The 25,266-nt window shown below is 35.0% G+C and overlaps 1 protein-coding gene across 3 annotated transcripts in view; it reads right to left on the bottom strand.

The window, feature by feature from the left end:
• The window catches only part of APC (APC regulator of WNT signaling pathway), a 150,018-nt gene that overhangs the window by 62,517 nt on the left and 62,235 nt on the right, over positions 1-25,266 (bottom strand). For all 3 annotated transcript variants that reach the window (XM_047090223.1, XM_047090232.1, XM_047090242.1), the window contains exons 2-4: positions 15,072-15,224; positions 5,204-5,288; positions 3,997-4,198 (exon numbers count right to left, since the gene is read on the bottom strand). In XM_047090223.1, coding sequence (XP_046946179.1) covers positions 3,997-4,198; positions 5,204-5,288; positions 15,072-15,206 — 422 coding nt within the window. In that variant the 5' untranslated portion in view covers positions 15,207-15,224. The remainder of the gene's footprint in view (positions 1-3,996; positions 4,199-5,203; positions 5,289-15,071; positions 15,225-25,266) is intronic.

The raw sequence follows: 25,266 nt of genomic DNA, 5'->3' as shown, positions 1-25,266 counted from the left end.
GTTTATTTATTTTTGGGACAGAGAGAGACAGAGCATGAACGGGGGAGGGGCAGAGAGAGAGGGAGACACAGAATCGGAAACAGGCTCCAGGCTCTGAGCCATCAGCCCAGAGCCTGACGCGGGGCTCGAACTCACGGACCGCGAGATCGTGACCTGGCTGAAGTCGGACGCTTAACCGACTGCGCCACCCAGGCGCCCCGCATATGCAGTTTTTTTAATGGTATATCAACTACAGTTTTAATTTGATTTCTCTTAGTAAGGTTAAGCACTTTTTCTTTATTTTTTTAATGTTTTTATTTTTATTTTTGAGAGAGAGAGACAGAGACAGAGACAGGAGCAGAGAGAAAGGGAGACACAGAGTCCAAAGCAGGCTCTAGGCTCTGAGCAGTGAACTTGTGAATCGCCAAGATCATGACCTGAGGCGAAGTTGGATGCTTAGCTGACTGAGCCACGCAGTCGCCCCAGGATAAGCAATTATTCAATTTGAAAACCATTTGTATTTCCTTGCCTGTAACTTTTTCTTACTTATTTATAGGACCTCATCCATATTAAGAATGATTGTACTTTGTCAGTTATATGGGTTGTAAATGTATTTTCTCTGTTTATCACTGGTCTTTAAACTTTGTTTATAATGCTTTTGCCATGTAGCAAATTTTGAATTTTTTTTTTATAGTCAAATTTGTGGATATTTTCTATTATGGCTTCTGGGGTTTGCTCATTTACAGAGATGATCTCCACTTTAAAACTGTTACTTTAAAATTCCGTTTGATTATATTGTTTTGCAAAATATATATACATGTGAATGTGAAAGGTTCTATTCTTGCTAAAATTCCCTTTCCATTACTGAGAAACAATTTAAAAAATAAGAAATATGCCTTCATTTTTGATGTGGCAAGCTTAGTAGTGAGGGAATCCATGGAAAGACAGTAAGCCCCTGCTTACGATTGTAGCAATGTTGGGGGAGGTGCAGACTAATGAGAATCTACCTCATCCCTCCCATTTCTGACGACAGAAGCAGGAGAAAGCACAGGAGAAAACCTAAACTCCTTTCACAAGCTGGCATAAAGATGAGATCTGATTTCATTTTTCAGTGTTTCCTGGTGAGAACCCACAGGACCTACCAGGACTTAGAGGTCATGAAGAGAGAGATAGATGGTGATGCTGCTATTTCCTCTGATTACTCTCCAATAAATGGGCTCATCATTAAGTAACAGCTGGATGTTAAAAGTGCTTAAATTGATAGGCCAATGTTAGTGATGACGGTGGAGGGGAGGCTAGGGAGAAGAGGGACAAGCTGTTATTGTTAAGGTTAAGGTCAAACTGTGATAAAATGCTCTGAGGAAGCCAAGCTCACAATGTCTTGAGCCAAAAGTTAACAAGTGGTTAAATGATAGTGGTTGACAACACTGTTTAAGGCTCAGAAATAAAACTAGGTCTAGACCCAGAGACAGATAGCTCTTTAGGTTTGGGCTTATTTAGTGATTATTAACAATTTTCTTTAAAAAGCAAATCTTGTGCCTTCTTAGTCTTCTAACTTAGGGTCATCTAAAAGAGCATGGCATGTATATATTAGGTATTTAATAAATATTTGTTAAATGAGTGAATAGCTAACATGATGATAGCCTACACTTATTGAATGTTCTAAGGACCAGACACAGTTCTAAATATTTTTTAATTTCTTTTTTTTTAAGTTTATTTAGTGTGTGTGTGTGTGTGTGTGTGTGTGTGTGTGTGACAGAGAGAGAGAGAGAGAGAGAGAGAGAGACAGAGAGAGAGATGGGGTGGGGGAAGAGAATCCCAAGCAGGCTCCACACCGCCAACACAAAGCATGATATGGGGCTTGAACTCATGAACCACAAGATCATGACCTGAACTGAAAGCAAGAGTCAGACACTCAACCGAGCCACCCAGAAGCCCTATTTTTAATTTTTTTCTCAAAAGTTTATTTATTTTGAGATTATTTTTTAAATCTAGTTTAATCCTCACAATACCCTTTGAGGTAGTTATTCTTAGGCTCACTCCTCAGATTGGAAAACTGAGGTTCAAAAAGATTACAGAGCTGTGTAGCTGGGTTTGAGTCCTGGCTTGACTACTTTCTAGCACTTATCTTGGGCAATAAAGAAAACAAGAAAAAAAGAGACAAAGAGAGTGAATCTATGATTTAAGAGAGGGAAAGAAAGAATAAAAAAGAGAGAGGAGAAAGTCATCAAAGAAATCACGTAACAGAATTTTCAAAAGTTGAAGGAAATATATTTCTGGATCAAAAGGGCACAGTGATTATCCAGCATAATGAATGAAGAAAACATGTATACTGAGGCATTCTAAAAGCTTCAAAAGAGGGGAAAATGGCTACCTACAAAGGAATGAGAATCAGATTGGTATTAAATTTCTCATCAATGACATTGATAATGAAGAAGGAAAATGAGTTTGACCTTAGACCTATCTGAACTAGCAAATGAGTGTGACAGCAAAATAAAGATTCTGTCATACAATCAAGGACTCAATTTTTACCTCCCTCCAACACAGTGAGAACCAAGAGGGCACAAGATAAATCAGAACTACACACACACTCTCTTCTCTCTCTCTCTGCTAATAAACTCAGGGCTTTATCTATGTGATGCAAAGTTAGTTCCTAGGAAAGATGGTATGCTCACAAATCCTCTGTTTCTTAATAGAGTTCAAAGGGGACAGAGATGGAAGATGGTAGATGCTTGTTATTCACAACAGTGTTTCCTATAGGGTCAGACAGAAACATTCCTGGCTCGAGGTAAGAAGCAGAGACTCATGTAAACTCAAGATGAAAGAAAGCTTAACACTATTTCTGGTCCAGAAGATTAACCTATTTTTACAGATGGACACACCTAAAACCAGAGAGAGAGCAGCAAAAGGTCTTTTGCCTTTCGGTTAGATATGCTGGACATTTTTACACTAATAATCACTTTTTACAACTCTGCAAGGTAGAACCATGTTCCTCTTTTACAGGAGAAAGCAATACCAAATTTAATGACATGATCGAGATGGCAGAGCTAATATGTAATGTTTATACATTTTAATATTTCTTCAAGTTTAATAGAATTTTTAGGAATATAAAAATAAGATATTTATGCATTAAGGAATTCATAACCTTTTACAAAACATTTGAAAAAGTTCTTGGTGGGTGATAGATATTCTGGTATTTGGTGATAGATATTCTGGTATTTGTAGTGAGATGATTTTAACTTCAGTAAGAGAAGAAGTTAACACATTAGCTATGAGAAACCAGACTCATAATATATGTCAAGTAATGTTTTTTTAAGACACTGAAACAGATAAATTAAGAAGCGTTTCAGGGGCGCCTGGGTGGCTCAGGAGGTTAACGGTCCAACTCTTGATTTCGGCTCAGGTCATGATCTCAGAGTTCTTGCATTCGAGCTCTGTGTCCTGCTTGGAATTCTCTCTCTTTCTCCACCCCCACCACCCAATCTCCTCCCCTCCTCTCTCTGTCCCTCCCCAACCTGTGTGCCCCCATGCAATCACTCTCTCCCTCAAAATAAATAAACAAACAAAAAAATAAAGGAATGTTTCATTTGTGGCCACTTGTAATAGGCCATCCCTAATGGAAAGTTACCTTATACTGGCTCTGGAGTTATTGAATTTATTTCAAAAGGTAACAAGAAATTCAATTAAAAATCAGTTACATATTTTAACTTGATGTAACTATTATGATCATCTATACAGGGCACTTGAAGCATTTAAGTAACAAAGTACACAACTTAGAATCCCAGGAATTGCCTCTGTTACATTTTCAGATTTAAATTTGCCTCTTTACATTTTTAGATTTAATATAAGTATGATCAGTAACATACTATTTTTGAATTAATAAATGCAAATGCTCTCTTAAGTGTTAGTGATCATCTGCCATACATGCTTCATAAATTCCTATCTTGTATTTACAAAATGACAAAATAATGGAAAAAATTGAACATTCAAGTTTACTATTTAATGAAGAAAAGTTACCTTTCTTTCTCAAGTTCTTCTAAATAACCAGTATTTTCTCTGCTTCCATTTACAAACCCTCTTTTTGGAAACGAACCCATAGGAACAGGACTGCACTCTCCTGAACGACTAGATACAGATCCTTCGCGGCTTCCATAAGAACGGAGGGACATTTTTGAGCGTAGTTTCACTCCAGGGAAATTACTGCTATCTAAATTAAGTTCTAAATAAAAGAGAGACAAGTTTTTATATAACAATTGCTTTAAAGTGGCTAAAATATTGCTAATGCAATTAAATAAAATATTAGGTTCATGTTTTAGTCCTCAAATTTTAACCCATAATATAATTGCATATACATTATATTACATAATGCCTGTAGGAGTAGCAAATTTATGCAGGGAACAGAGAAAATCCTTATCACAAACGCTGATGCTCCTAGATATTCGCTGACTGCTAGTTCCAGATATAAATGCAATATATACAAATATCAAGTCTTAAAAAAAAAAAGTGTTCACTGCAACTCTAAATTTGTAACAGAGGAAGGCACAAATACACATGACTGAATAAACAATTATTAAGAAACTGAATGACTAAACTTTCCCTCCAAAGTCAGCTTGAATCAGGGGGAAAAGGAGTGTGTTAAAGGAAAATCAGACAAAGTATCTTTCCTCAGATTCCTGCTAAATAATAACATATTTTAGGACCCAAAGGTAATTTCTCAGCCAAGTTTCAATTATCATTAAGCACTTTACCTGTTTTGGTATTTGAATTTTTAAGCAACAAAATGAGAAAGATACTCTTTTAAAATTCTACTAAAAATGGCATATAATCAGCTTCTATATGTGACAAGACAAAGCATTTCTATCCTGGATGGAACAGAGAAGGGCATTTATTCCTTCAAGTAAGGAAATAAGCCCAGTCTGTCCCATACAGCTTACTAAAGGCCTATTTAGTGACTGGCATAATAGAAATGAGCTTTAAAAAGAGCTGAAAAATAATCAAATAAGAAATCTAAAATAATTTATTCAAAGCCAGTTAAATGTCTAACTGAAGGAATGACAAAGAGACATTTTATGTATTTGTATTTTAACAACTAACCCTAATAGATAAGGCTGTTATACCAACAAAACTGAAACCAATGCTCAAGGGAAGCTGTATTTGGATATACACACCTAAAGTTGACAACTGGAGCTTAAAAATTACTTTAAAATACTTAAAAAAAATCTACCTTTGAGACGCTCTAATAAATCAATCTGTCCAGAAGAAGCCATAGCTTCATCTTCAATACTTCCTTGTAGCTGTTTAAGTACTTCCTGTAAAAAAGAACACAATATATTAACATGACAAAATTCTAAATAATTTCTTGAAGATATGCTTCTAAGTTTCCTGGCATTTAGGTAGGCTAGGGAAAAAAGTTATTTCAGACCAATGTGAAAATGTATCTTAAGCTGTAAAGCACTCTACATATATTACCTATTATTAATGATGAATAATAAATTATATCTCAATAACAACAGTGATATTTGGAGTGATAACGGAGATTATGGGGAGTCTCTATGCAAGATACTATATGGAACAGTTAAGATACATTATCTCTAACTTTTAAAACAATACAAGGTGAATTATTTTCATTTTTCGGATGGGTCAAGCAAGACTCAAAAGTCCTGCCCAAGCTGCAAAAGCTAGTTATATGTTTAGAATCCATGTCTCTGAAGCCTGCAACATGACCATGAAAAACACCAAATTAACAATTATAACATGCTGTCTTATTTAACATCCTAACAAATATTCAAGTTTCTATATACCGTATTTAAATATATTCTAGCATACTAAATTACATTCACCCAATAATGAAATGACTATATTCTTGCTTACTGCCTCCTGACTTTTGAAGCAATTTCTTTCCCATCTAAGTTCATCTCTTGATAAATTTTCCTCAAAGAATGCTGGAAACTGTCATTTTCTACCAATTTTTTCTGCATGTTCCTTAATAATTTATATTGTATTTTTCATATTCCGGGGCATTCCATTCAAGTTCCCAGCAAAGTCTTGTTGACCAATTAGGTTTCCAAACACAGGACAATGTTCTTGAACATGTATGACCTTGTAACTATGGGCAATATTCTCCAAAATGAAAATGATCCATAAACAGAGTGGAAAGGAAATCTGTCAAAAAGTGAATGCAGCAAAAACAACTTTACTGGTTTACCTTGACAGTGACATTATCAACATTAAAAAAAGAATCCCTATGTTAACAAGAAATAGCCTGTGGACTTACAATCTGACCTTCAAATAACAGACCACATTGGTGGTTGAAAGGAACATGGAGGTGATAGATACTCACGTTCAAATTATTAAGGCCAAAATGTATCACATCTGTGGGACAGGAACAAATGTGTATAGTGATGTGATACTTGAATGAATACTCTAAAATGTCTGCTATAAACTTCAGGACACCATTCCTTCCATAAGGTTTGAGAACTATCATTCTAGGCTATCTGTGTTTCTCAGGATCCCGATTCTCCTTCCATCCAGGGCTACTACTTGTAGTGCTTCAATGGCCCTTTAATAAGTATTTCTTATACTCCCCAGCCTCACAATTCAACAACTATCCTTCTGCAGGTAACTTCAAATCATATGTCTCTAATCAATTGCAAACTTCAGATTCACTTTCCCAATATGACTGATAGACACCTTATACCTGGATGATATATATGTCCAGAACTATCATTTTGAGCTACTACAACCTGTTCTCTGCCTTGTATCCTCTTAATTAAATGTAAACGGCCTTTTCTTCCTTTTAGGCTTAGTCCTTAGCATCATCTCCTTCATATAACCAATCGGTTATCAAATTCTGTCTTCAACCTCTAGTATCTCTTAGAACCATCTCTTTTCTATTCTTACTGTCATCATCCTGGTTATTAACCCCCCCAAAACTATTAAATAATCTCCTATGTAGTCCTACCATGCATAGAACTATCAGACTAAGCCTTTTAAAGCATAGTTCTGATCAGGCCTCCATACAAGATTCTTCTCCACAGTCTACAGGTGTGGGTCTGAAATTTCAGTATGGATCAGAATCACCTGATAAGCCTATTGCACCACAGACTGCTCATTCAGTAAGCCTGGGATACAGTCTGTAAATCCTCATTTTCAACAAGTTCCCAGGTGATGCTGATGCTGAAAACAATTATCAAGATGTTAACAGTGGTATTCTAAAAAGCTGGAATTACAAGCAATTTTTTCATTTTTTTTGTTTTGTAATTTTTAAACAATGAGTATTAAAAAAATACTGTTTTTAGAAAAGGTATAAAGATGAAAAAGTCCAAAAACAACAACTAAAAGAAATCCTTGGCATATCATAGGACATATGCCTAACTTTTCAAAATTAAAAATAATAAGCAAAAAACTTAAAATCAAAATCAAATTACAAGGCCACGTAAACTTGGATATCCAACAATAAAAATTAATTAAACTTATGGCAATTAGCCATATAATGGAATACTATGCAACTACAGTAATATTAAAACTATTGATATGAAAAGACTATGATGATACACAAAATTAAAAACAATTTTTAAAAAATTCATTTTTGAGAGAGACAGAGTGTGAGCAGGGGAGGGGCAGAGAGAGAGAGGGAGAAACCGAATCCAAAGCAGGCTCTAAGCTCTGAGCTGTCAGCAAAGAACTCGACATGGGGCTTGAACCCAAAAACCGCAAATCATGACCTGAGCCGAAGTCGGACACTTAACCAACTGAGCCACTCAGGTGCCCCAGTACATACAATTTTTAAGAAGCATGCTGCAAAATATAATCCCATCAAATGCATGTCTGCATATAATGTGCAGAGAGAAAAATCTATACACTGTCAAAGGTTATCTGATTTAAAAAAGAATTTTTAATGGATGATTTTGATATCTTTTTACTGGTCTCTATTTCTTAATTTTTAAAAATATTGAATATGCACAATTTGTAACAAGAGCTTTTTCAAAAAGTTTCTGTACATATGGTTAGAAATCTATTGAGGGGCAGCTGGGTGGCTTAGTTGGTTAAGCGTCTGACCAGCTCAGGTCATGATCTCACAGTTCGTGAGTTCAAGTCCACATCAGGCTCTGTACTGACAGCACAGAGCCTGCTTCCAAGCTTCTGTCTCCCTCTCTCTCTCTCTGCCCTTCCCTTACTTGCTCACTCTCTCTCAAAAATAAAGAAACATTAAAAAAAAAAATCTATTGATAAAAACTGTAACCATAGAGGTAAATAAAATTGTTGAAATTTAAGGTTTAAAAAAGTTTTGAGACTTTCAATTAGTTTAGCATGTTTGTGCACTTCATATAAATGGACTCATACAACATATAATCTTTTGTGTCTCATGTTTTTTGCTCACCAAACATTTATGAGATTCATCCATGCTATTACATGTATCAATTCACGGTTTTTCAATGCTGTACAGTAGTCCATTGTATGAATAAACCCAAGTGGATTTATCCTTTATCCTCCTAGTGGGCATTTGGGTTGTTACTTGTTTGGAGGCTATTATGAAGAATGCTATTATGCACATTCTTGCATGTATCTTTTAGTGAACACATGCAGTCACTTCTCGAGTACATATCTGGGAGTTAAAATGCTAAGTCATAGGATTTAACTTTAAAAGAACTGTCTGTTTTCCAACCTGGCTGTACTATTTTATACTCCTACCAGCAATGTATGAGCATCCTGATGTTCCACTGTATGCATGATCAGTCTTTTTAATTTTAGTGATTTGAGTGGAGTGAAATGATATCTGCATTTCCCTGATGATAAGGGATGTTGAACCCCTTTTCATGTGCTTACTGGCCATTTATCTCTCTTTTTGAATTGTCTTTTCAAACTTTTGGCCATATTCTTTAAATTGGATTTTTTTTTTTTTTTTTTTTTTGGTTACTGGTTTGCAAAAATTCTTTATCTATCCATACTGAGTTCTTCATTAGATATATGTATTGTAAATATTTTCTTGTAACCCATGGCTTGCCTTTTCATTTTCTTAATGAAGTTTTTTGAAAAGATTTTAATTTTAGTCTTTAATTTGATGGAGTCTATTTTATACCTTTTTTTTTGTTTAGTCCTTTACGTGTCCTGAGAAATCTTGCCTACCCAACGTCAAAGATACTGTCCTATATTTTCTTCTAAAAACATTAACAGAAGTTCTTGGTTTTAAGGGATTATGTTTTTCTTTTATAAATTTTTTTTTTTCAACGTTTATTTATTTTTGGGACAGAGAGAGACAGAGCATGAACGGGGGAGGGGCAGAGAGAGAGGGAGACACAGAATCGGAAGCAGGCTCCAGGCTCTGAGCCATCAGCCCAGAGCCTGACGCGGGGCTCGAACTCAAGGACCGCGAGATCGTGACCTGGCTGAAGTCGGACGCTTAACCGACTGCGCCACCCAGGCGCCCCTATGTTTTTCTTTTATGGTTAGTGCTTTGTCATTCTATTTAAGAAATCTTTGCCTACTTTATTATTTAAAAAAAAAATTTTTTTTACATTTATTTTTGAGACACAGAGACAGAGCACAAGTGGGGGAGGGGCAGAGATGGAAGAAGACACAGAATTCGAAGCAGGCTCCAGGCTCCAAGCTGTCAGCACAGAGCCTGATGCGGGGATCAAACTCAGGAACCGTGAGATCATGACCGGAGCCAAAGGTAGATGCTTAACCGACTGAGCCACCCAGGTGCCCCAAAATCTTTGTCTACTTTAAAAACATGAAGCTGTTCCCTATGTTTCCTTCTGGAAGCCACTATTTTGTCTTTCACAAAGACAAAGGTCTATAATCCAACTTGAATTAATTTTTGCATATGATAAGAGGTAAGGCTCTGAACTCTTTACTTTTTTCTTTATACAAATATTTAATTGCCCCTGAACCACTTGTTGAAAAGACCACCCTTGCCCCAATGAAGTGCAGGGATGCCTTGGTCATAAATCAAGTGACCAAATATGTATGGCTATTTTTCTCAACTCTATTTCTGCTAGTCTACTAGTCTAATCAATTATCACATGTCTTTGTAACTTTGCAACTTTACACTAATTCTCAGCAACTATCTCTTTAAATATTACTTTCACTCCATTCTCTTCCCCTGCCCTTTCTGGCTCCTCTTCAATTATATTTGCCTGTATCTATCTGTGTCCTTCATAACTCTTACATATAGTTTTTTACTCACATTTTTTTTTATTTTTCTGTGCTTTAATTTGGGTATTTCCTATTGACCTTTTTACATGTTCACTAATTCTGTCTTCTCACTAGTTCCATTAATTCTGTGTTTACATGCCCAATCCAGTAAGTTATTAGTAAAACTATTTCTCAGTTCTAGAATATCTTTTTAATTATAGATTACAATTCTTTGTCTAAATTTTCTGACTTTTCATCCACTTTACCCATCTTTTCTTTTTCTCAAGACATTTACAATAATTACATTAAAGTCTTTCCTAATTCCAACATCTGGATCACCTTTGGATTTGCTTCTATTAACTATCTGTTCTCTTCATTTATCATTTTCGTTTCCTGCATTTCTTGTAACTTTTAACTGTATGCCAATCGTTACGTATACAAGAACAAGAGAGACTTAAGACATATTTTCTCTTAGCATTTGCGTTTTCCACTACTGGAGTCTGATCTCCATTCAGTCAGGAACTAAAAATGGGCCGCAGGTGCAGTTCAAGCAAAATTTACATCAATTTGATTCGCCAAGTTCTGTAAATGTGTCTCTCCCCTAAATTTAGACTGAAAATAATATAGGTTTCTGTCTCCTTAGCCCTTAGCCTCCTTCCCTATACAGCTCCCAAATCTGACATTTATCTTAAAAGAAAAACTAGCCATATTTGATACAGGGCCTACCTACCTTAAGTCTGTGTCTCCCAAGCATTTCAAGATTAAAGAATATTCACTTTGCTTTTCTAGCTCAGCCTTATTCTCAGGTGGTACCTGACTCCTTAGCCCTAAAAGTTCTGTCCCTTGGATGCAGTGAGCTTAGGTCTTTAGTCTGCTCCACAAATTAAAAATCTGGCAAATGTCTTGTGAAGGAGACCTCCTGTGTGAAAATAATGTGTCCTTCTCACAGCAGGACTTTGCCTCCCAATATTCAGCTTTCCTAGTCCATCCCCAGCATCCTTCACAAGACTCAGCCAATGCCATTGGGGAAAACTAGCCATGCATTTGGAGCTCCTCTATATGTCAATACTTCACATCTGCCCACATTTGTCAAGAGTTGTGACAGTTTCTTTCCTCCAATGGAGTCCTGCTTGTGCCAGTAATTAACAGCAGTCTGTATTCAGAATCAGTAAATATCCATGGGGAAGAAAATCACCAGTGATCTCTGCTCTAGAAAGAGATCTTTCCTCTTATGAATTTTAGTTAATATACCCCTTGATGACTCCACAGTTCTCCAAGGTCTTTTAAAGTATGATTTTTGTATTTTATCCAGTGTTTCTTAGTTGTTGGAGTAGGAATGACTGCCTGGAGCTGAGTACTGCATACAACCTTACGGAAGTAGTTCTCAATTTCAAAGACTTAAAAAACAAAACAAAACAAAACAAAAATGTAACACAACTGCAGAGCAATTCTAAATATTTCAGAAAATGTTTTGAGAAATGGCAGTTTTTACAATTAATATGTATTTTGAAGGAGAGAATACTCATTTGCATTTATAAGTCTTGGAAATTTGGTTTTAAAAATTATTTATATTATATAACCACACATTATTTTTAAAAACATTTTAAGATTTTGGAAACATTAAAGGATTATTTATTAGAGGTGAAATGTTCTATGGTGATATAAGTGAAAAGAAAATATTTATCAATGAGCAACTATGCCATTTCAGGGAGGTTGTTACTTGACCCACTTCTGTTTCTGTCACTATCTCAGTTATATATTCTTTTCATTAACCAAATATATTTAATAATTAAATCTTCCAATTAAGTTATGAAATGTGTCAATCTGAGTTTTTATTTCTAATTCTTTCTTATACTCTGAAAATAAGATACTCTACATGTATGTGATTTTGAAGTTCTACAACAATTTATAAAATTTCATTCTGACAAAATACAACAAAGATATAAATGGTTCATTAATAATTTACCTACAGATAATTTTTCTATACCATGATATCTCTCAGTTTAAAGGCTTCACATCTCTACATGGCCATGTTTATCTTGCTGCTATGCTCAGCATTTTATTTTTTAAATTACTATTATTTTTTTTTTTTTTAGAGTGAGAGACAGAAACTGAGCAGGGAAGAGACAGCAGGCTCCATGCTGTGTGGAGCCAGATGCAGGGCTCGATCCCACAACCCTGGGATCATGACCTGAGCCAAAATCAAGAGTCAGATGCTCAACTGACTGAGCCACCCAGCTACCCCTATGCTCAGCATTTTAAAGTAAATCAAGTTGACTGAGTTCTAACCCTGGAATAAAAAATACAGTACATAATTTCTTTTAAATTTAGCTACAATTTCTGTATTTATCGGTTTCCAGGTCATCTAAATCCCATGAAATATCTATTTTATTTTGCCATTTTATTTTATTTTTTTACAGAAACTGTCAAATATCTACACAAGTATGGAGAACATTATAGCAAACTCCCATGTATCCTCACATTCTGCCTTGATAATTATAAACTTATGATCTTGTTTCATCTATATCCATACCCACTTCCTCTATTCCCCTCCCTGACTCAAACTGATTTGGAAAACAAATCTCAGGCATCATATTATTTCTTCTATAAATAATTCAGTACATATATTTAAACAGGGATTCTTTCTAAACCATAATGCCATCACTATACCTAAAAAATAAGCTTTTCTTTAATGTTTTCAAATATATAGTCAGGGTTCACATTTCTCTAACTATTGTACACATATTTCCCTGTCACACACACACACACAAATATTTTTGTAGCTTATCTGTATCAATGCCTTGTAATCAACAGCAAATAGTATTCTTTTTTGCCACTAGATGGTACTACCGTGTAAATTTCAGAAATACTTAAATTATCTAGTTGAAGACCCACCTTGCCTTTCTTTGGGGTAACCAGGTTAATGAACAGGAAACATGATTCAAGATTATATATATAATCTATTCCAAAGAATAATTAATAAGTGATTTTGAGATAAATAACTACTGTTTTGGATTAACTTTAATCCAATGTAGGAAGTGCCAGTGTTTCCCAGAGTCTTTTCACAAATCAATACTCCAAGACAAAACAAATGGTCATAGTTCATGCTTTTGAGCTTAAAGCGTTTTAAGGAGAGTTACATAAATAATTTCATTATAGGGTTGTAACTGCTTTGATACCATATGCCCAATCCTAAAGAAATATGTGGACGTCTTTGCAAAGATGTCTGCAGAAGCACTTGCTGAGTAATAATCAATTCATGGTTGAATTCAGACATACCTTAAGTGTTCATTATTCATGATGTATAATATTGTACCGCATGGATAAGTGGTCAACCTGAAATTCCACTGTAGAAATTTAAGGGTCTGACTTGTATTGTTACTCTGAGACATTCCACTTCAGCATGGAGATGGGTGTAAGGGTAGGTTAAAATGTCTCCCAAAAATTAATTCTGAATTTGCTCAAATACTTAAGCAAAAAGTTAAAAGGGATGTCAAAATTATGTACTATAAAGGTCTAGATAGACCTGCCAAGAGGAGTTCTTTGCAAAATATACTTCCCAAAGTAGATGAAAGAGTAGTCCTGTAGGGAACTTTAATTCTGTATCTTCAAACTTTTAAAACCACATGCCATGTACAATAATTTTAGATATATTGTGTTGATCAGTGTTAAAATAGCGAACTATTCTTTTTTAACCCGTTAGATAACTGATTTGGCTGTTTTTAAGGTCACAGTTCGTGGTGAGGAAACATGTTTATTTAAAGTTTACCTTATGTCCAAAAGGACTGGAAGTAGGTATCTTACAGATCTATCATTGCTGAAGACAGTTTTAGCCACAGAAATAGGTAATTAGAGTAAAAAAGATTTATGGATAGACAGAATTATACATATGAGTAAAAGGTTGAACTGTTATGATTTGACTATAAAGGGTAAGAGAGGAGCAAACTAGTTCAGCGATGTACAGAAGCTTGAAGAATAAGGGAGACCTCAAAATGCACAGAAAAAGAATTAGAAGAAAATAGGAAATGAATAAGAGTAGTGGACAGATAGGAAGAACAGGGTCAGGCACCCGGATGCTAAAATAGCCAAGAGGCAGAAACAACACAAAGCAGGAAGAGTTTTTAAAAGAGAAAGAGGTTAACAGTTTTGTTGATGATCTCCAAATTTATAAAGTTATTAAGTTCAGTGAGAAGATAATCTGCCTAAGTAACTGGAAATTAAAATAGCTAAAATTTTAACCTCAATTATTCTGAAATTAGAACATATCTTCCCCACTACAAACTGAGTATTTTATAACTTTTCTTGGAGGTTATCACAACTTTTCAATGCTATTTGGCAAACCAATTTCAGGACTTGAAAGAGTCATGGAAAGCATCTAGGCTAGTGTGATGCCTGTACTTTCCAAATAAGGCACCTTAAGTCCAGAAGCGTTTCTAAAGGTGATACAACTTGACTTGTGGCAAAAAAAAAAAAAAGGAATAGGACCAGGTACTGACTCTCAGTTCTGGACTCTTCCCATTAGGGAATTCCATTTTTCTTGATCATTTATCACTCTAGCACTTAAGTGGAGACAAGATCTGGACAGCTGGGGAGGAAGACTATCTTTAATAATTAAGGTACACTCTAAAGTTGTGAGACTAGTTTCTATGAATTACACAGAACACCCAGCCTCCGTATAGTGATGCTAAAGCTGGTCTCTTATTTTTAAGCTTAAAAACAACTAAGAACTAACTAGTAATTGGGGTTTTACGATTACTTTCTCTACATGATTCGCTGGATTAATTTAATACATTTTGGTCAAAACATACATGTTAACTTTTGCAGGAAGGAATTTACATATTACTGCTGAACTTAAAATACACGTTTAAGTAAGCAAAGTATCTAACCCCAAGTTTACAGGAGGGAATACTGAATAAAAATGGATAAACTACAATTAAAAGTCACAGTCTTGATACCTTCATATTAGATGCCTCAGTTTCCAGTTTTGTAAGATGATTGGAATTATCTTCTAGCTCTTGTCGAAGATTTGAGTTCTCCATCTTCAGTGCCTCAACTTGCTTTAACAACTGATCATATGAAGCTGCAGCCATCCTTGGCTACCCTTGGACCTATAAGGTTAAAAAGGATTTTGAAATTCACTACTAAAAAAATCGTGGCTGCTTGTTTATAAAGAAAGGGATTAAGAAACAAAACTCTGGAGACATTTAATAAGAACTGTGTTAATTAGCAGTAATGGTTTCAAACCAATATTGTTCAAGCAGCATCTTTCTAAGAGGATGAAACACTGGAGTCTTAGCTGAAGACAAGGAGGAATAAAATAGAAGAGAACCTCAGTAGTGTTTGATTACATTTGCCTTTTCACAGGTGGATGAGATTTCTGTCAGGTTAGGACTTTCTTCAAGTTTTCAAAGATACTTTAACTGGTCTTACAGGCAAAACTTATGTAATGAAGTATAAGCATTGATAAGAAATTTATATTGGTAACGTTATTTATGGATTTTGTCCAATAGCTACATAACTTTAAAGTCAGAGTGAATTAATGAGATTAGGTATTACATTTTGTCACTTTGATAGAAGGACCGTCTTAAGTATCATCCATGGGGAAGTAGTTAGTTCTGAACTTTCAAGAAGGCCTCATTAAAAAGGTAGCCATTTAACAGAATGAATACAAAGGACAGCCCTAGATTGAGAATTCAAATCTTTTTGATAGGAAGATGAAAAATAAGAATTACTAATACAAAGTTCTATTACATTTATTAAAAAAGATGAATATAATAGGCCATGCTATAGCATATGCGGTCTTTGGACCCACTGTGCTCAGAATGAGGCCAAAAGACATTTAAAGAAAATTGATGATTTTGGAAGTAGAAATTGTCAAAGAGAAGTGAGGTAGACTCTGGCAATTAATTACATCACTTTGAAAGAAGAAGGAAGAAAAGAAAGATATGGAAGATAGCTAGGTAGTAAGAGATCCTTAGTATGAAGAATTAGAGACTGCTAAGACTTAGATTAAGACTAACCAAGTTCAGAAGACCCAGATTCTCTTTTTTAGTTTAATCCCAAACACAATTTAGAATAAATAAATTCTGCCTACCTTAATTCTTTTAGAACTAAAAAGTATTACAAAAGTTTGTCTGTAAACGATACTTAAAGATCTTGACATAAGAAGATGCTTCTGTAATAAAATCCACTACACAAATCAAGGCAGCCAGGTTATAACACTAACTAGTCAAGACAATATTGGAGTTCAGCAACTGGAAGGCCCTTAACAAGGAAAAACAAAGGACTCTGATATAGCCATTTCTTTGAGTTAATGATATATTTGGTGCAACCCATTGTCATCTGAGGAGGAAAGTGAGTCGTGGGAGGTGGGCAATCACTGACAAAAATCTTTACGATTGAAAACAATGAGAACTAGATTTGTATTTGGAGACCCAGGTCTTAATTTCAGGCTTGGTCATGGTTTAATCTTTGTCCCTGCATATTAATTCCTTTCACCATTTGTAAAATGGCTATCTACTACTATCTGCACAAATACAGGGATACTGTTAGTGCTTTCTTCTGCAGCACGTATATTACAGGGATACTGTTAGAATTAAGTAAGAAAAGGCAGGTTGAAAATAAAAGTGCTACGTAAACATATGTTATAAAAAGACACATGTAACATATCTTCCTTAGAAAGACCCAATGTCAATCTGTTTTAAGCTTCTGTCCTGTGACCAAGGGACAAAAGGTAAAGAAGTAATTCAGCCACTTGAAAAGTACAGAGACATCTCAAAAATGAAAGAGAAACTCATGGGTATGATCATTAATCTGCTTTACATCATCCCATTAACAAGCGGGTCTGAAAATATATTAAAAACCATGTAGCAGAAGTGGGGAACTGACAGAATTTAATAATGCAAGCCCTGAAATTCTTTATTTCAAATAACATTTTAACAGGCAACTTTGCACTAAAATAATAAAATGTTAAAGGTAACTAACACTGGAAAGAGACAGGTATACACAGGTATGTGAAGACATGGAGACCTCACACAATCACAGAAAGAGCCAGATGGGCAAAATGAGCATAGACGAAGCATTCTTTACTGAAGGGAAAAAATTCAACCCTTCATATGGATAATTAAAACATTTGAACACTTTTCCCCCCTTCCAGAATCACAATTATAATTTGATAGGAACAAGAAGATGTTTCACGGAGTAATACTCCCTTGTATTCTTTTAAATTGTTGCAACCATTCTTCCCTAAGTTAAAACTGCTTGATGCAAAATTTGAGAAATCATAAATTTACTTTAGAACACCTTTTATACAATGATTAGAATTACATGCCAAATAGATCTTAATTGCAAGTCACTCAACAACATTAAAAAACTGAAAATTTAGCTCATGAAATTAATAAAACCTCAGAATCTTTCACTTTAATGAGAGTATGCAAATATCCCAATTTGTTTTTCTGTAGTCAAGATGCCATTAGAGAGATCCTCACCCCATAAGAGAAAGGTTAAGAGAAAAGAAAGCAACGGGACTGTTATTCAGACTTTTATCCAAATGTTCACTGAAAAACAAACTTAGAAGTATCCGAAGAAATTAACGCAAGGAGGAAGAAAAGTTGCAGGCTGGTAAGATATTCAATTAGAATTAAATTTGGAGTTATCATTATTACTAATGTAAGAAGTCTGGGATCATTTTTTTTTTAAATCAGTGAAACTGTTTTTATTGTTTTGTTTTGGTGGATTAAAAAATATGTATTTGCTAGCACTTTTAGGTGGTAATAAGAGGAAAATACTAACAGAAAGAGAACAAAGCAAAAGAATCCTAAAAGACTACTTTGCTCAACTGTATGCAAATAAACTTGAAAACTTAAATAGGTAATTTTCTAGAAAATGTAATCAATCAAAACTAACAGCAAAGAGAAAGAAAATCTAAAATTTATAATAAAAATCACTATTAGAAAATCGACATCATTGAACATACTAACAGATCTACACAGAAAACAAAATATGATCCTGGCAAAGGTGATGAAAAGATGTTCTACAAACACAATGCCCGTTCTTGGTTGAGAATACTGAATGTAAAAGGACTCTTCTTTAACATGACATCAGCCCCAAAGCCAGCACCATATTTAATGTGAAAACAGTGGATCTATTTCCAAAGTCAGGGAAGCCCATTTTTACCCCTATGTTACTCATTGCACTAGAGTAATGAAGTTAAAAGGAATAAAATTGGCAGATGAAATAATTATATACCTAGAATATCCCAAAGAAATCAACTAAATATTACTATAAGGTAACTGAGATATTTAGCATAGTCCAAAACATACAGAAATCTTTCCTTTTTATGTGCAAAGAGAAATCAGAGAGAAGATGAAATGGAAGGAAAGGTCCCTATTTCTAATTTTTAGGAGTATAAAATACTTAGGCATAAATAAACAAAGAGTCCAAAACATATATGAGGAAATATAAACACACCTTGTTCATGTACATAAAGATTCAGTATCATGAAGATGTCATTTCCCCCAAGTTAATTTATAAATCTTATACAGTCCCAGTAAAAATGCTACATAAGGTTTGTTTTCATTTTGTTTTCTGTAGCTAGACATTTGGAAAAATAAGCAAAAAAGGGAAAATATGAAAAGAGAAGAGAAGGACTAGAACTACCACATATTAAAATATTGTACAAAGCCTTTATAAATAAAAAAAGTATATAGTTAACTACATTGTACCAATACGTTCATTTTTTAGTCCTGATACTTGTACTGTGAATATGTAAGATGTTAACATTATGGGAAGCTGGGAAGTTGAGTGAAGGGTATACAGGAAATTACTATACTATTGTTCCAACTCTTTTTTAAGTCCAAAGTCATTTTTGGGGGTGCCTGGGTGGCTCAGTTGGTTGGGGGCCTGACTTTGGCTCAGGTCATGGTCTCACAGGTTGGGGTTCAAGCCCTGTGTCAGGGTCCATGCTGACAGCTCAGAGCCTGCCTGCTTCAGATTCTGTGTCTCCCTCTCTCTCTCTCTCTCTGCCTCTCCCCAGCTCGTGCTCTCTCTCAAAAATAAATAACCTTATTTTAAAAAGTTTTTTAAAAAGTTTTTAAAACTTAGGATATCATCATTTGAATAGGTCAACCATGGGAACACACACACACACACACACACACACACACACACAAATCCATAAGTAAATACATGTAAATTTAGTCATAATGAAGGTAGCATTTCAAATACATGTGAAAAGTTGGGCTTTAAATATGGACACTGGGCAAAAGGACAGCCATAAGAAAATAGATAAAATCGCATCTACTACTCATATTACACACTAATATGAATCGGAGAAGGAACAGAGATTTAAATGTTTAAGAACATTATATTGCACTTAAATTATGGAAACAGTTTTGTTTTTTAATTAAAGATATTTAAATGGAATACACCCTCTTTTGGAGTTCTCTGATGATGTCTGTAGAGTAGGAGTAAAAGATCAGGTATGTTACTTCAAGCAAGTGGGAGTTTTTATTTGGTATAAAAGCATAACTACTTTTAAATAAATAGGATACAACTGTGCAGTGGAATACTACACTGGCATTAAAAAGAATGAAGTTGATGTTAAGAAAAAAAAAGGCAAACCCCCCCCCCCCCAAAAACCCCAAAAGAGTGCAGGTCATTGCATCTCATATGGTCCATCCTGTAATTATATTAAAAGGACTGTGTAAGCATAAAAAATGTCACCGAAAGGATATACAAAAATATAGTCATTGTCTCTAGAAAAAAAAAGGTCTGAGGTCTGCTGAGAAGCCTTCTTTGATACCTTTTAGTAGAGTTTGAAGATTAAAGCAAAAAGTTGGTTCTCTGAAAAGGCTAAATATGATTAGACGAGAAGAGACCAAATACAGAATATGAACAAAATTTGGAAGGGGGTTGCTGATTTAAGAAGAAATAGAAAACCTTAATAGTTCTATAACTATTGAAAAATTGGAGCAGTAAATATTTTCTCCCTTCTCTTCCCAACACAAAAAATCACCAGATCCAGACAGTTTTACATACACTTTCTTTTTTTTTTTTTTTTTAAAGAAATCAACGTTTATTTATTTTTGGGACAGAGAGAGACAGAGCATGAACGGGAGAGGGGCAGAGAGAGAGGGAGACACAGAATCGGAAACATGCTCCAGGCTCCGAGCCGTCAGCCCAGAGCCTGACGCGGGGCTCGAACTCCCGGACCGCGAGATCGTGACCTGGCTGAAGTCGGACGCTTAACCGACTGCGCCACCCAGGCGCCCCCATACACTTTCTACCAAACATTTAAGAAACAAATCATTCCAACTTTATAAAACTTTCCCAGGAATAGAAATAATAGTTAACATGCATTCTATCAGGCCAATACAATTATGATATAAAAGTCAAAGGTAGTGGAAAAATAATTATAGCTCATATTATCATGAATATTAATACAAAAATCCTGAACAAAGTATCAGGAAGCAGGATATATTAGTATACAGTAAAGAAACTATAGCAGAATCAGGCTGGGTTATCCTATGAATCAAAGGATACTTTAACATTATATCATTTATGTGTCATTCACTACATTAAAATATTATATAAGAAAAATCATGATCATCTCAATAGACAAAAATCATTTGATAAAAGTCATTAGCTATGCAAGAAAAAAAACTCTTAATAAACTGGAAACATAATGAAGCTGGCAAAAGCTAAACATTTTTAACAGTGAAATGTTAGGGGCATTCTTTTTAAAATGAAGAATAAGATAAGGATGTCTATTATTACCACTTTCATTCAACACAATCCTTGAAGTCCTACAGTACTTCACACAGTAAATTTTTTTGAAAGAATAATGATTGGAGAGGCATTAACAAAGGATAAAAATTTTAAATTATGAAAATTTAAGAAGTTTGTCAGATACAAAAATCATTATACCAAAAAAGTTTTGTTTTTTTTAAATATGAAATTTATTGTCAAATTGGTTTCCATACAACACCCAGTGCTCATCCCAAAAGGTGCCCTCCTCAATACCCATCACCCACCCTCCCCTCCCTCCCACCTAAAAAAAAAAAAGTTTTAATTCCAAGCAGAGTCCTCACCTATTTTTAATTCTTCTTCTTTAAAAAAAATTTTTTTTAAATTTTAGACAGAGAGACAGAGAGAGAGAACACATGAGCAGGGAAGAGGAGCAGAGGAAGAGAGAGAATCTTAAGTAGGCTCCATGCTCAGTGCAGAACCGAGCGTGGGGCTCAATCCCACAACCCTGGGGTCATGACCTGAGCGGAAATAAAAAGTCGGACACTCAACCGGCTGAGTCACCCTGGCACCCAATTCTTTTCTCTTTATTTAACAACCAATGCAGGTCCTTATCTTCCATTCTACTTCTCTTCCTATTCTCTACTAAGACCCAATAGGTGATGATATTCAGTTTCCTATCTGCTATATTCTTTGCTCAATCCTTCCTTTCCTTGCATTCTGTAAATGCCTACTTACTTTGGCTGGAGTCTATCCAAGCCTATTCCCAGTAAGGACAAGCTCCAAGATGGCCACCAAAATTACCTGAATTGGCAAACATTTTCTGAAAAGGCTTTGTGAGCCCTAAGATTTCTGTCACAATCACCTTTTTGTTTTAACACAAAAGCAGCCACAGATAATACCTAAATAAATGGGCATGACCATGTTCCAATAAAACTTATTTTACAAAGACAATGGCAGTTTGCTGACACCTGGCCCAGAACATGAATTTCCAATTCTGGTATTTAAACACCCCAAGGTAGCCCAGATAATTTCAGGTATTTAAACACCCCAAGGTAGCCCAGATAGTTTCAAAGGCTACTGAAAAATTCTCAAGATTAGTATTTCACTTGTAAATAACAGGAAACAACCTGCTACGCTGGAAACAACAGAGAACTAAGAAATCTTAAGGTCCTCGATCAATTTTTAGCAATCATTTTTAATTTCCATGATTTCTTCATCTTCCAGAAATTTGCTGCAATCTCTATTTGGTTCCCTCTCACTCTATGGCATTATAAGTACATACCTTAAAAAAAACTTTTTTTTTACTATCACTTAAATGGGGTCTTAGGAGAAAGAGGTGATAAATGCCAGTGATTAATTTACTAGCTGGCATGAGAAACTCTATTTTTACTTTAAGGTTTTTAATTCATATAGAATTGTTGTTTTTTATATATGGTATGAGTATAGTACTTTATTGTCTCCCATATGGAGAACCAATTATATCAGCACTATTTATTAAATAAAACATTTCCTTTCCACTGAACAGAAATGTTATTTCTTATCATTTGCTAAACTCTCATGTATACTTAGAAGTGTTATTGCATTACATTTCTATTAATTTGAGGCAGATTACATTTCTATGATACTAAATCTAACTTCTCTCTGTCATGAATAATTCAAGTCCTTCAATCAAATTTTCTAGTTTTTTTTCAAGAAACGTTCCTATGCCTTTTCTATAAAATTTATTTGGTTTTTTGTTGTTGTTTTATTTGCCGTGAATAAACACCATTCCATGCCAGATACTGCTAATACCGGTAAGAACTACTGATTTTACTTAATACATATTCCTTACGCACCCACCTTCTCAAATTATCCCATGAATTCTCATAGTTTTTCTTATGTATTTTCTGGGTATAATTATGTAAATTATAAGTAAAGATAATTTTTGTCTCTTCTTTCCCAGTATTTACACATTCCTTATCTTGTTAGCTTGAAACTTCAAAATAACGTTGAATAGTGATCTTATCCCTGATTTTAATAGGAATGGTTTAGTGTTTCACCATTTTATAGTCTTGCTCTTAAGATTTCAGTAAATAATTTTTAGGCATTTTCCTTTTAAGTTTTTATTATTTGATTCATTAATAGTTCACCAGTAAATTATTTCTTCTAGCTTTTCAAGTGGATTACCACAGAGTTGTATATGTTCTCTCATTTAAAAATTTGCCACTTTTCGGGGCACCTGGGTGGCGCAGTCGGTTAAGCGTCCGACTTCAGCCAGGTCACGATCTCGCGGTCCGTGAGTTCGAGCCCCGCATCAGGCTCTGGGCTGATGGCTCAGAGCCTGGAGCCTGTTTCCGATTCTGTGTCTCCCTCTCTCTCTGCCCCTCCCCCGTTCATGCTCTGTCTCTCTCTGTCCCAAAAATAAATAAAAACGTTGAAAAAAAAATTAAAAATTTGCCACTTTTCTTATTTGTGCTCTTTTGGTCCTTTGTTTTCTTAATCAGACTTGGTAGTGTTTCATCTGTTTTATTGATCTTTACCAAAAAAATAAACTTTTGGTGTTATATATCCTTTCTACAACTTTATTACTTTATTCATTTCTTTATTTATCCTTAACTAATTACATTAATTCCAACTGATTTATTTTGTTCTTGTTATTTAAACTGAATATTAATTCATTTATTTCCTTACTCTATTTACATGTTCGTTTATCAATTTCTATCTTAATAATATAAGTACTTAAGGGTATTAATTTTCTTCTCAGTGTAAGCTTGGCTATGTCCCATAGGTTTTAGTATAAAGTGTTTTCCTTTTTATTTCTTGACAATTCAGAACTTCAATAGATTTCCTCTTTGATCTAGGGGGAAACTAGATCTTTCTCAATTATTAAGTGTATAAAATGACTTGAGTCATTTTTTTATTGCCACTAACTGATTATTTATTAGACTGGAGACTGTTGCCCTCAAAACTGCTACTATTCAGAATTTTTTAAGGTTTGCCTTGTGGCCAAGAACATGACTAATTTTCAGAAATAACCCACTGAAATTTTAAAAAAGGAAAAAGTGTAAAAAGTTCTATCACTTAAATCATTTATATGTGCTTTTCTGTGTATTTGGTATGTGAAATTTATAAAGTCTACCATTTATTGCATACTTAAAATACACTATGTAGTACAAGTGCCCTACATATATATCTCATTTAATCTTCAAAACTGTAAGGTAGCTATCACTCACCATTTTAGAGTTAAGGGATGGGACTTCAAAATGCTAAATAATTTTCGTAAGAACACAAATCAAGTTGCTAAGCCAGATTTCAAACTCCTGTTTCTAATGCTCATGCTTTTAAAGACCATATAATACTATCTTTATGTGGCTTTCATGACCTGTTATATCGGTTAAGTCTACCTTCCAAACTTATGTTCTACTAGGTCTCAATATAACCCTTCTCAAATCCCTCCTCATTATCCCGTGTAGACTATTTTGTACTTTTGTTCACAATTTGTCTCCTTTTTGAATGTCCCTTCCTTTTTTCCTCTGCTTTGCAGTATCTCCATCGTTTAAGGCATAGTTCTGTTGCCTTAACATAAAATCTTCCTGTCCTCTCCAGCCAATAATGAGTCTTTCTGCTGCTGCTGAGTTTTTGATGAGTTTTGTTTTCTCCACCTTTAAGACAAAGTTTATTATTGAACACTTAGACAGATTTTGTTGTTTTTAGGAGAGAGAGAGAGAGCATGAACGGGGGAGAGGGGCAGAGGGAGAGTGACACAGAATCGTAAGCAGGCTCCATGCTCAGTGCAGAGCTTGATGCGGGGTTCAATCTCAGGACCATAAGATCACGACCTGAGCCAAAATAAGAGTCAGACATTCAACTGACTGAGCCACCCAGCCACCTCTCGAATACTTAGCTTTTGTTAATTCCCAAATGCTTTATTCTGTGACAGCCACAAAAAGACAAATAACAAGCAGGAATAAACTGAAGCAGTGCTTTATCAGCCATGGAGAGCAAGGAAGAGAAAAAGAGGATACAAGTTCAAAGAATGTCTAAGATGACTTTTCCATTAAAATAGTAAGATGATGGGGGCGCCTGGGTGGCTCAGTTGGTTAGATGTCCAACTTTGGCTCGGGTCATGATCTCGCGGTTTGTGATGTCAAGCCCCCTGTCGGGCTCTGTGCTGACAGCTCAGAGCCTAGAGCCTGGAGCCTGCTTTGGATTCTGTGTCTCCCTCTCTGTCTGCCCTTCCCCCACTCATGGGCACATGCGTTCTCTCTCTCTCTCTCAATAATATATAAACGTTAAAAAAATTTTTTTTAAATAGTAAGATGATGGATTTCTCTCTATGGCTATACAATTGAAATCAACAAACATTTGACAATTTACTATTCACAAGACACCATACAAATATTATATAGAGATTTTGTTAGG

This window comes from Lynx rufus, unplaced genomic scaffold, assembly GCF_022079265.1.
Source record: "Lynx rufus isolate CCGP_SWC_20201006 ecotype Redwood Valley unplaced genomic scaffold, mLynRuf1.p SCAF_1, whole genome shotgun sequence".
Classification (NCBI taxonomy): domain Eukaryota; kingdom Metazoa; phylum Chordata; class Mammalia; order Carnivora; family Felidae; genus Lynx; species Lynx rufus.
The sequence above is the reverse complement of the archived record's forward strand: the minus strand, read 5'-3'. Positions and strand labels throughout refer to the sequence as shown.